Source organism: Triticum urartu, chromosome 3, assembly GCF_003073215.2.
Source record: "Triticum urartu cultivar G1812 chromosome 3, Tu2.1, whole genome shotgun sequence".
NCBI lineage: Eukaryota > Viridiplantae > Streptophyta > Magnoliopsida > Poales > Poaceae > Triticum > Triticum urartu.
In genome coordinates this window covers 4,439,671-4,452,431 of record NC_053024.1, presented here as the reverse complement: position 1 = coordinate 4,452,431, position 12,761 = coordinate 4,439,671, and the positions used below count along the sequence as shown (strand labels likewise).

The 12,761-nt window shown below is 42.3% G+C and overlaps 2 protein-coding genes across 2 annotated transcripts; both read right to left on the bottom strand.

Annotated features, from left to right (window-relative positions):
* Positions 1–2,884: 2,884 nt before the first annotated feature.
* Positions 2,885–3,534, bottom strand: LOC125547493. Its single transcript, XM_048711350.1, has one exon. The coding sequence runs from the start codon at positions 3,506–3,508 to the stop codon at positions 2,984–2,986; it is 525 nt and encodes a 174-aa protein (XP_048567307.1). The 5' UTR covers positions 3,509–3,534; the 3' UTR covers positions 2,885–2,983.
* A 1,944-nt stretch (positions 3,535–5,478) lies between these two features.
* LOC125542283 (protein PAF1 homolog) lies at positions 5,479–11,451 on the bottom strand. Its single transcript, XM_048705248.1, has 12 exons — positions 10,452–11,451; positions 9,937–10,005; positions 8,917–9,024; positions 8,652–8,832; positions 8,480–8,559; positions 8,254–8,373; positions 7,783–7,888; positions 7,232–7,318; positions 7,045–7,113; positions 6,879–6,950; positions 6,633–6,785; positions 5,479–6,060 (listed from the first exon to the last, which is right to left on the bottom strand). The coding sequence occupies exons 1-12, from the start codon at positions 11,177–11,179 to the stop codon at positions 5,953–5,955; spliced, it is 1,881 nt and encodes a 626-aa protein (XP_048561205.1). The 5' UTR covers positions 11,180–11,451; the 3' UTR covers positions 5,479–5,952.
* Positions 11,452–12,761: the final 1,310 nt, after the last annotated feature.

Here is a 12,761-nt window from a genome sequence, read left to right as displayed (position 1 = left end):
GTCTGAATTTTTTGCAAAACATTGTATTGGAACCTTGCTATACCAAGGCATGGCATCTTATCCATTACGGACTATTTGTGCATATTCTGGATAACTACACTCGAAACTCACCATGCCCACCCACACACATAAGAATAATCAGTGCTAACATGAGCATTTAGCCAAAAAAAAATGTTTGGTCTAACTTCAGTGAGTGGTATATGCCCTTTCTCTACCACCCCCGTGCAGGCATCTTTTCAAAGAAAGAACTACAGATACCTTATGTTTCGGCCTCGTCTATTGATGTTAGCTTATGGTGCATGTCCTTTTCGGTGAGAAGCTAGCCATGAACAGGAGCAAAAAAGAAAAAATAGTTGGATCACCTGTAGGAACCGACCACGGTTTGTGCTACCAATTCTACGTGCGCAAATGAAGCAACAACGAAATTCTCAAAGGAAAAAAATGGAAATATAACAAAGCCTGGTTAAAAATATGAAGCCCAGTTCGTGATAGACCGAAATAGAAGAAATGGGCCGAGCAACTAAAAAAGAAGAAACGGGCCCAGTAGAAAATCGAAGCCCGGGTTGAAAATACTGCATGTGAACACAACGATGGGCCGAAATAAAAATCAAAACCCAACAAAAAAAATATCAGAGCCAGGTTTCGATCCTGGGACCTGTGGGTTATGGGCCCACCACGCTTCCGCTGCGCCACTCTGATTATTGTTGTTCAATTGACGATGTCTTGCTACTTACCAGGATCAGCGTACTGCCTGCATGCAGCCGCTCAGCTAGGTAGATGAACATGAAGCAGTCAAGTAATGCCTAAAAATATGAGAATTTTGGTGAAGGCCAGGAAAGTGAAAAGATGGACATGTGCAATAGGCATTTTAAATCTCAGGCCTCTAGTTCAAACCTATTTAAATTAAATTCAAACACTTTCAATTTGGGTGAAACTTCTTTTTGTGGGGCTACCGCCAGCAAATATCAATCCATGCATCCTATGTACTCCCTCCACTATAATATAGTGTGCATTGGTTTTCACATAAGTGAAACTACACAAACTTTGTCCATGTTTTAGAGAAAAAAAGTATCTATATCTACAATACCAAATATAGGATTACAATATAAAAATGTATTTCATGATGAATCTAATGATATTTATTTGGTAGTTATTATAGATGTTGATATTTTTTCCCTATAAATTTGGCCAAGTTTACCAAGTTTGACTTAAAATAAATCTAATATGTGCAATATTTTGAGATGGAGTAATTACTTCTACTTAATTACTGTCCATTTGGTACTACCTATGTCTGGGTTTATTGGGCACCCTCGTATCTTGACATATACTTTGACCATCTATATAACTAATAAAATATAAATTATAATCCACACACAAAAAACACATTGTTGGATTTGTATTCCCAATATCATTTAGACAGTATAATTTTTGTGACACATGTTTTACATTTTATTAGTGAAATTTATAGGTCAAAATTCCAGACCCAATTATGATATGTGCATTGTCAGCATCACACAACAGGCATGAGATGAGTCAGGAATGGAGATTAGGAAGGACCATCAGCAGAGAGGGGATTTCAGAAAATTAATGATGCGTCCCTTGTTTTTTGTTTTTAGAAGACCTCCAATAGCATAAAAATCCATTGGATTCCTGCACAGTAAGAGAGAAATTTGAAGTCAGAGATACTTGCAGAAGCTGTTTGACAGGTGATTCTGAGCCAGCTGGCAACATAAATTGATGATCAAAGGGTCTTTACAATCTCCAATGGCAACTCAAAGATAACATTCCAAGCAGCAGTTGAGAACACTTGAAGATCACCTAAAGAGGTATTGCCGATACCAGTCAATTAGGATAGTCACAATAAGCAGGTAAATGTGGTTTCTACATTATCTCGATATATAGATGTTTTGAAATTTTCACTTCCATCTACCTCAATACTTCTTCATTACTTTGCATATAAATGGAACAATACTAAAATAACATTCCAGATTAGATTAGAATACAATTCTTCTCAAATTAGAGTAGGAATTATTGCAACAATAAAAAACAGTGTTTTCTATTGAAAGGGAGAAAAATACCCTGAAAGCAAAATGTTCAACCGACACCACAGTTACAACATGCAAAAAAATTTGAAAACACAGTTTACTCTTCTTCCAATGCTGCTGTTGATCTTCAGTAAGCGTGCACCTTAACATACCTGATAGCACATTTACATGGTCTTCGATATGTTGATCATCATTTCCACCAGAAAAGAACAATTACCATGACATAGCTGTCTAGAATCCTGACATAAAGAAATTGTTGTAATCACACAATCAAATGGGGAAAACAGTTGCCTATATCATCAAAACAGCAGAGGTGAATCACTCTGAAGACTACAAAGCCTTTTTTTACAATGATGATGAGACATTCTACCATCACCTCTGAGACCAGCATTAAGGTCCAGCTACACTACTCTGCCATGCTTTGCCCACTCTGCACTTAAAAATCTGCTATTGCCAAATTCACTTAAGCATGTTCTTTCATCAACCCTGCACCCTATTACTACTTATGGAGGTACCAGAGCAAAATCAAGATTCTTATGTGCTGACGAAATTCGATGGTGCAAGAAAATGATGATCCTTCCAGCATATGCATTGACCATTCAGAATAGTCTTCACCATACTGCTCTGTATCTCCTAAATAAGGCCGAACATTACATGGGACATTCATTTCCTCGATCACCATGATCATACGCAAATTGTGCGCCGATTAAATGGGGACAGAGGGAGGGAGTACTTTTATTCCAAGAAAATCAATACTATAAGCCCCGCAAAAATAATAATATAATTCTATAAGAAAAAAAGTCCATCCAAACGTACTTGCAAAGTTCACTGATCTGAAATTGCAGGTTCGAAGAGTTTATTGATCGATCCAGATGATCCTGGACTAGTGTATAGCTAGAACTGTTAGCCAGATTCACGCATCCTCGACGGCTAGCGAGTTACAACATGCTCGTTATAGTGAGAGCGATGGAGCAGCCTGCAGTGAACGTGGCATCCTCGGCGGCCAGAAGCGACTTGATGCCTAGCTTGCGGAACCCTTCCTCGCAGGTGTCGATGCCCAATATCACTCCTCTGAGGGTCACCTCTGCGTCCTGCAAATTACCTGACTCAATGCCCTTCGCCGCGGCTTCGAGCCAGTTCAGCGCGATCGTGTAGTGCACGCGACACTCGGAGAGGCACCCCTTGACCTTCTTGTCCGTCCCTGAGGCCATTAGGGCATCGATGCGCTCACGGGTGTTTGCGGCCTCTGCTTGGGTGATCTTTGTGGCGATGACGACGAGGCCGCGCTTGTCCGCGGTGGTGCTGGTGTTGTTGGCCTGGAAGAACAATATGCAGTAGTTGCAGGAGATGTCCTTGTTTCTTGCGGCGACGGACTTGCATGTGTCATCTAGAGTGGAAGCGCTGGATGAGACGAGGATGAAGAGGAGGAGGGTGAGACACGAGAGAGCTTGACGGTGCCTCATGGTTTGTGCCACGACTACCTTGATGAGTATGTGTGTTGGTTATGGTGTTTGATAACATGTCGTCAATTCATATATATATAATTCATAGATATAATTCATATATATATATATATATATATATATATTATATATAGTGATCGTAAATACGGAAATACTTGATGATATGTTAATCTTGGGCAATCAATTCAACAAACCCATTGAAAAAGGTAAGCATTGAATAGATATTATGTTTTGCTTGCTATTAATAAATTATATCTCTTTTGTACTCTATTAATTCCTAACAAATCTCAGGGGGTGTTTTGTTAGATCTTTATCTCTATCTCTATCTATATCGATCTATATCTCCTCTAGGCTTATAACATGGTCCCGTTCGTCTTACCTTCTCTTTTCACACCATGGAAGGGTTCTTCTTTGATCCTCTATGGTTGCTGTGATTTGAATTCACAGGATTGTGGTGTCGTCGGCACAGCCAGTCATTGCATGCATGCATTCCAGAAGCCAACATGAACGCACGTATATAGGAATTATATGCGCATACGTGCGTTCATATTGTATGCATGCATTCCGGAAGCCAACATGGTGTCATCAAAAGTAGAGTAGAGAATCCGATGACGAATAATAACACCTGGTGATGATGAGCTCGGATGAACAGTAAAATAAAATAAAAAATTAGATGGTGTCATCAAAAGAAGAGTAAGTGGGATTTGCCCTTTCTCTACCACTCCCGCGCAAGCAGAAAAGCACTCTCAAAGTAAAACTATATATTCGGATGTTAACTCATCGTGCAAGTCCTTTTCTGTGAAAAGCTAGCCTAGTTACAAACTGGATGAATGAAAATATAGAAATGTAATTCTAAAAAAAAGAAGGAAATGTAAAAAAGAAGACTGGGCTAGTTATACCAAGCCTCTTTCTGTCTCTCTCTCAGTCTTTGAGACAAACGAAGCCCAGCTAGTGGTAGAGAAGAAATGGGCCGAACAACTCAAAAAAGAAGAAGCGGGTCCATTAGAAAAAGGAAGCCCGCTTAAAGAAATTTCGTACGTGGGCCCAAAACTGGACAGGAATGGGCCGAATAAAAATGAAAAGCCCAACAAAAAATATATATCAGAGCCAGGTTTCGATCCTGGGACCTGTGGGTTATGGGCCCACCACGCTTCCGCTGCGCCACTCTGATCTTCTTGTCTATATTTCGATGTCCACCCTACTTGTATGCGATCAGCGTCGCTTCTGTTGCACTCCGTAGGTCCTTTTTTTTTTGAAAGCCGTAGGTCTTCTTTGTTGCTGCTGTGACAACTACGTACAGTACAATTGTTATTCATTCAAAATTGTTCTTTGGAGCCACCATGAACGTGTACACCCTCTCTTCTTAAATGCAAGACGTCTACCAAGACGTCCCGTTCGTACGAATTCTAATCAGACTCACCAACAGCTTTGCAATGCACAGATGATGTCATCCAAAGAAGAGCAGAGAATCCGATGGTGAATAATTACACCTGGTTGCCACCTTAACATTCATGGCAGGGCCGTACTAGATGATGAATAATAGTAACTGGTTGCCACTAAGGCCCTGTTCGGAGTCACTCTGCTCCATGGCTTTGCTCCGGGAGCGGACGGAGCTGTAGTGCAAAATCTAGGAGCTAGCAAACAGCCGCTCCACAGATCCTAGGAGCGGTGGATTCCTGAACGGGGCCTAAGTGTGACTAAGGATCTGAGCCAGCTGGCAACGTAAGTTGATGATCCAAGGATCTTTCCAATATACCAGGTAAATGTGGTTTCTACATCATCATCTCAATATACCAGTTATTTAAAATTTGCACTTCCAATTCCTCTCAATTTCGAGGAGGAATTATTGCAAAAGAAAAAACAAAGTTTTTTTCTATTAAAAGGGGGAAAATACCCCCAAAACAAAGTCTTTCAACAAACACCACATATACAGCATGCAAAAATAAATATAAACTGAAAACAAAGTGTACTCTTCTTGCAATGCTGCTCTTGATCTTCAGTAATCGCACATTAACATTCCTCGTAGCACAAATACATGACACTCCATATGTTGACCATCATTTCCACCAGAAAAAAATAATAATTACCGTGACACAGCTGTCTACAATCCTGACATAAATAAATTGGCCTATATCATCAAAACAGCAACGGGGAATCACTCCCAGAGACTACATAGCCTTTTTTTACAATGATGATGAGACCTTCTACCATCACTTCTGAGGCGATCAGTCTCAAGGTCCAGTTACACTATGCCTTGCTCTGCCCGCTCTGCACTTCAAAATCTGATATTGCCCGACTGCACTCAAGCATGTTCTTTCATCGACCCTGCACCCTAATACTGCTTATGGAGGCACCAGAGCAAATGCATATGAGATCTTCAAAGATTCATATGTGCTGATGAATTCGACGGTGCAAGAAAATGACGATCCTTCCATATCTATTGATCATTCAGAATCATCTTCACTATACTGCTCTGGATCTTCTACACGAGAACGCCTCGGATGCTCATCAAGATCATCATCAACAGAAGATCTTCGTCGCTTTAAATTACCCTGCAGAGGAGAACCCTTCAGTTAAAGGTAATGGTAATGCATAAAGATCAGTTTATGCTCTAACATGGGGAGAGTTGGGGATAATACATAATAAAAAGGTGAACAATCCCAAGAGCGAGAATGAGTGAATTGATTGCAAGAAACGCAGTAGCTACATATATTGGCTTGGTGAGAAGATGAACCGCCTACAAATATACTCCCTCCGGTCAAAGATATAAGGTGTATTGATTTTTTGAAAAGTCAAACCTAACTATATTTGACAAAGTTTATTGAGAAAAACTTCAATAGTTACAATATCAAATTCATATCATTAAATTCATCATGAAATATATTTTCATATCCTACTTATTTGGTACCATAGATGCTGATGCATTTTTCTGTAATATTGGTCAAACATAGAAATGGTTTGACTTTTGGAAAAAAAAACAATACACCTTATATTTTGGACCAGAGGGAGTAGTATTAAATAGAGACAAAAAACTGAAGAACGAAAATGCTGCGGTATATAGTACTAACAGTTCACTGAAAGTAAACTTTCATGCCAGCAGTTATAAAGGAAAAATGAGTCATACATGCATGCTGGATGATTCTCCATGCTCCATCTCATCATCATGTGATGTCCTGCTCACAGTAATTCTAGAAGGCACTGGGAAATGCTCGATTTCATCCCCAGATCTACCCTCTTTTGCTTTTTTCTTCTGCAATACTAGCTTGGTAGGAAGAGGCTGCAAAATGGACAATAAAATGTCAACCAACTATGCAATGAATCACTGTCATACATCAGAATAAATAAATAAAGTATGTACAGAGTAAGTTACCAAATATTTTGCTTCATCGTCATCAAATGAGACAAGGTAAGTCGTTGGATCTTGCTTGTCATCCCCCCTTACCTGAATCACGACACAAGAAAAGGTATGTAGGCAGTTTTACACCAGCAGAACGGAAAGTAGACATAATCAGACCCATTAGCAAAATGCCACATACTTCCCAGTGATATTCCCGAATCCAGGAGTACTGGAAGTCTTCATTTTCATCATCCAAGTCCTTGGCAAGCTAGACAAAATCATTAGTCGTGATCAGATTATGATAATAATACCAAAACAAATTATAACTACGATAGGTGACATTTTAAATAAAGATGTACTACTAGAGTCGAGAAAAGGATGGATACCTCATGGGGCGCTGGAGCCATGTATGCCAAAAATCTCTCTTGTTTTGCAGGGTCTGAACCACTGACTTGAAAACTTTTCATCAGAGCCTATCATGAGACAACGGAAAACCTTAGATATACTAGTAATCATGTGCGTGCAATGCACATTAATATTTAGTGGGATATTTATTGCGTAATTATGTAAGATATCAATTGTGCATCTGATTCTATAAGATGGTGTCGAGTCTAAACATATCTACAACTTATGTAAGATATTTGGTGCTCAACATTGGAGCGATCTGAACTGCTAGATCTCATGATTTGATGGCTGAGATGGTTTGGATCTGCCCATTTGGTTCTTTCTATATTGGTATAGATATGAGGGTATAAGCAGGCAGAACATCAGTGGCGTATTAGCACAACGTCTCGAAATATATGCATTTGACATTAACATGTGATCAATATAAAATAAAATACCTGTTTCTACAATACATCCATGTGAGCGTGTTAACATAACTATAAAGTAACTAAATCAGAAAGCTCAAGACAGAAGAAAAAGAAATGCGACGCACCTGGGATTCACATTCATCACGTACAGGTCTCTCTAGCTTCGTATATTGCTCTGAATCAGCTGTAGGATCTCCATCAAAATTCACCATAACAAATGGATCATTATACCTACAGAGGTGAACAGAAAAGCAGATTTGAGATCACTTAAATTCATCCACCAGCTTATATGACTCCAAGGCAACACAAAAACCAAGGTGGTACCTTGAACGGCAAAACAGAAGAAATTATAGCATATATAAGGGAAGATCACTTTTCCAACAACAATAAATTTTGGAACACACTAACCTGAAATTTATAGCTAGTGGGAAGTAAACATTTTTTTCTTAACATAGATAGGAAAGTGAAGTGGCAACAAATTGTACTTCAATGAAATGACCATGCTCAACACACATCAGATGTCAAGAATGAAGAATTAAGTCTTCTAAATTATAATGACAGGCACACAGAATAAAGTGTTATCTGAAAAGTCATACCTATCAAAATCGGGTACCAAAGGGAGAACAAACTCTGGCTCCATCCCTCGTTTAGTCTGGTGGACAGGGCGTGATTTAGCTGCTTTGAAGGATTCTGCAATGGCTTTGATCCGCTTCTGTCTGATATACACGTGCACAGAAAATGTCATTGGGCTGCACCAGGATTGCAAAACAGGCTAACCTTCAGAAACCAAAGAATATAAACTAAGTAAAAGGAAAGTCATGCCTATCATTAAGATTTTCAAGGACATTATCACGACCCTCCCTTGATTCTCGCCTTTCTTTTGCTTGCTTTTCAGTGAGCGACTGGAATGGCCAAATTACCCTTTTTAGTATATAATGAAGTAATCCAGCACAATGTATGTAACTATATTTATGGAAGAATCAGCTGGCATTACCATTTTGGCTGCATCAGTAGTAAGTGGAGAAATGTACTGTGTTTTCACCAGCCAAGACATGCCTTTGTCGGTTGGCCTCTCCTTTTTCCTTATACCTTCTGGTTTAACAGGGGTGAGAACCTCATCTTCACGCAGCAGCTCTTGATCTTCTGGAGCCAGGGGCCGATGAACAGAGGGAGGGCTAAATGTATGTTTGTCACTCAAATTAGGGATGCTAGAAAGAATCATCAGAAAGGTAGAAACAGATGGCTGGCTTAATTCTTACTTGTATACACTCATATCAAGTAGGTCAAGAGGTATCCCGAGATCCTCAGGGACAATCATTTTAGGCATATAGTTTTTCTCCAATGACGTGATCCTGTATTTGGTATATCTGTGAAAGGGCAATATACAGAAAAACATAAAGTAAGTATGGCTGCCCCAAGATAACTGCAACATGCAGAATGAAGTACAACTGAGAGAACCACCAAGTAATAGTGTAATAAGAAAGCAGAGTATTGCAAATATCATGGAAATGGCACAGGCCCTGTCTGAAAGAACAACAGTGGAGAGACCATTCACTCACACAAGATGATATGACTAACAAAATGATCATATTTGTATAGACCCGGGCAGGGCAACGACACCATAGAGGCAGGCGCCCCACAGGGGCAAGGGGCAGATAGGCCAAGGAGCTTGATATGTTTTATTTCTTCATCCCCATGAAGCATGCAGCAGTACATATACAAATAGATCTCCTTCCTACAACTTCAACTGACATAGAGAAGGAGATCATACTAGGATATCATATCTTGACTAAGGATGTCAATCAAGGATATCTCTAGAACAAACTTAAACCTGAGCAGCCGGTTGCTCTCCTTGCGTGATAAAGTGCTGTCAGGTACTGTTCAAACAAAGAATACCCCTTCTATTGCTGCACATAACATGCTGGGTATCTTGGATTTGTGCTTGAAATATGACCAAATGGCTAAAAAAATTGGGACTGATTCTAAAAGCAAATTCATGCTATGGGTCTGACAGCAGTATAAATACAAGCTTAGACATCTATATGCCATATGCTCAAACAGGTTGCCTCAATAAAGAGAATGGTCATTATACAAAATGAGCTAGAAATTCATTTAATGCCTAAATAATAGCAAATGAGTTAAAACAATCGCAAATTTGACAAGAACGATGTAATGTGTATAGTAAAACTAGATAAGCAACATTGAAATGGCTTTCACTGCATCAAACATAAGTAACAACAGAACAGACCAATCTGATCAAAATAAGAATAGAAAACTACCGGTCCTTGTCCTTATTAAGAGGCAGCCATTTCAACTGCGCACTTGGGTCTGGCAGTTCATTCCTAAACCTGCATTAACAAGGGAAAAAAAAGGAAACATGGTCATACAGTAGTTTAATTCCGAAAGACAGAGAGACAAAAATTTCATGCAAATCAGTTGCTCTTGCAAAGCTTCTCCCTACTTGAACCATTCTAGAACCATGTTTTAGACACACTTTTCATTTTTTTCAAAAGGAAACTGTCAATTAATGGAGTGATGCGTTGAGAACCATTATGCCTACCGGTGTGCCTGCCTACTGCACAAAAGGGTTCATTTTTCTAGTTTCATAACAAGAAATAGGCAGTGCTGGAAAGCATAGCTCGTGATGCTAGTCTAGAATCACGCCCAATATACCAAAGTGCATGATAAGCATAATAATTTGCTCAAGCACACATTATTTTTTACACTGGGAGGACTCCAATTTCCACCAACTAGCACTTGCAGAGACCAAAAGTCTAAAATTTGCTATACTCACTTGTGCTTGCAGAGGAACGTTGTCGGCTTCTTGAGCCGATTCTCGAACCTCTCGGTGTTGGCCGCGGCGGTTGGGCGAGACGCTGTCGTCGCCGGCCGAGCCCCACCTGATGGCTGGAGGTGGCGGCTCTGCTGCTGTGGCTGCGGCTGCTGCTGCTGAGCAGCGGCACGCACCTTCTGTGTCTTCTGCAGAATGGTGGCCTGCGACTGGCGCATCATCTGCTGCTGCTTCCGGTCCTCCAGCTTCTGCTTCTCGTACTCGCGCTTCTTCCTCGCCCGCCGCTCCTCCTCCGACTCCACCCTCGGCAGCGCCGCCTTGGCCTGCCGCTCCTTTGGCGGCGGCGGCGGAGCCTCCCGTGGGGGCGGCTGTGGCTGGGCCGGAGGCGGCGGCGGCGCCGAAGGGGGAGCAGACACTGGTGGTGGCGGTGGAGGGGGCGCTTGATTGCTGTTCCCGCCGTAGGGCGGCGGGGGCTGGTAATACATCTGGGGCGGCGGCGGCCGCTGCTGCTGCTGCTGCTGCTGGGGCGCGTGCCCGAAGTACTGAGGCTGGTGCGGAGGGGGCGGTCCGGGCGGGGGCGGGGGCGGCGGCGCGTGGAACGGCGGTGGCGGCGGCATGTGGCCGTACCCCGCCTGCTGCTGCGGCGGCGGCGGCGGCTGCCCGTACGGGTTGACGGGCGGGGCCTGCGGCGGGAAGGGCCCCTGAGGCGGCGGGTACGGCCGGTAGGCCATCGCGCGCCGGAGGCAGCTAGGGTTTCCTCAAACCCTAACCCCAGCAACACACCAGCCCCGCTATCGCAGCCGGTGGCGGGTCCACCACTGGGGAAATCAGGGGCGGCCGCCCTGCGTCGCCGGCGGCAGAGCGGGCACCCCTTTCGATCCTTGACCCGGCGGAGCTGGCTGCGGCGCGGCGACAGGCAGAGCACGCAGTCTGACGCCCGGCGGCGGCGCTGTCTCAGCAATTGTGGCGTCCAAGGACGAAGGGTTGTGCTCCGGAAAGAGAACGGGCCGGACTGGGCCGCGTCTAAACTCAAAGGAAAGCCCAATTAGCTGCACTTGAAGTGGTTCGCACGGGTGAAAATCGAATTCCGACCGCTGCTCGCCTTCCTTTCCAAATCGCGAGCTCCACGCTGCACTAAAAAAACCCGGTACATCCTGTCAAAAAGAACCGAAACATGTTGGCTATTCTGATTGATCGCGTCCAGTAGAACGATCAGATTGCAGAATAATGTCACACTTTGTGGATGATGGGTCGGTGGCCTCCCTATTCTACAATATGCCAATGATACAATTACTCTTTATGAAACATGACGTGAACAAGGCTCAACGGCTATAACTCTTACTTTCAGCGTCCTGAGCAAATGTCAGACCTTAAAATTAGCTTTCATAAAAGTGAATTGTGTTGCTTTGAAGAAGCTGGTAAGGTGGCGGTCGATTACCTTGACCTGCTTTGTTGGTTGTGCACAAGATCAATTCCTGGTTAAATATTTTGGAATTATGATTCAGTATCAACGTCTGACTAATGCAGATTGAAAACATGTAAAGGGGCGCTTAGAGAAACGACCGAGTAGCTGGAGATACAAGTTTCTCTCTGATGGAGGATGGCTAGTCTTGATTAATTTTGTCCTCACAAATATGGTCTTGATTAATTCCATCCTTACAAATATTCCGGGTGAAAACATTTCTCCGTTACGGACCCGGCAGAGGCGACGCATAGTGTCGTTCTCCCTCTTGGGTTGTCATGGAGTGTAGGTGTTGCAAAGCGTTGTGTGAGGTTATACTCAGCTGTTCATGCACTCTATTTCCGTAGCATACTCATGTGCATCGTGCGTGATTTGGCTATACTGGGATTGATGTTGTATGAGGGTTACCAATTACCTTGTATCGCATCCTGCGTGATTTGGCTATATTGGGATTGATGTTGTATGAGGGTTACCAATCACCTTGTATCGTTTGGTCGGTCGTGTATTATATTCTATGATTGCTTTATATACACAGCGGGGGCAAAATCATGTTTGGAGAGTTGCTCCATCTCAACAGAATCCTCGACTGTAGTTCCATCAGGCCACGTCAACAATTTTATTTTATTTTTCCACGTTGGCGCTTTTTTAGGGGCTCCGCCATCTCAGCGGGCCGTAGGGAACTGGGCCTATAACAGGGAAATAATGTTGGGTTGTTGGGCGTATATCCTGATATGGGAAAAATAATTAAAAATAAAAAAATATTAAAAATATTCGAATAAACCTGACTTTTTTGCACTAGTATATAAATTTCACCGAATAAAAAACCACTGTTGAATTCAGGGTGAAAAACA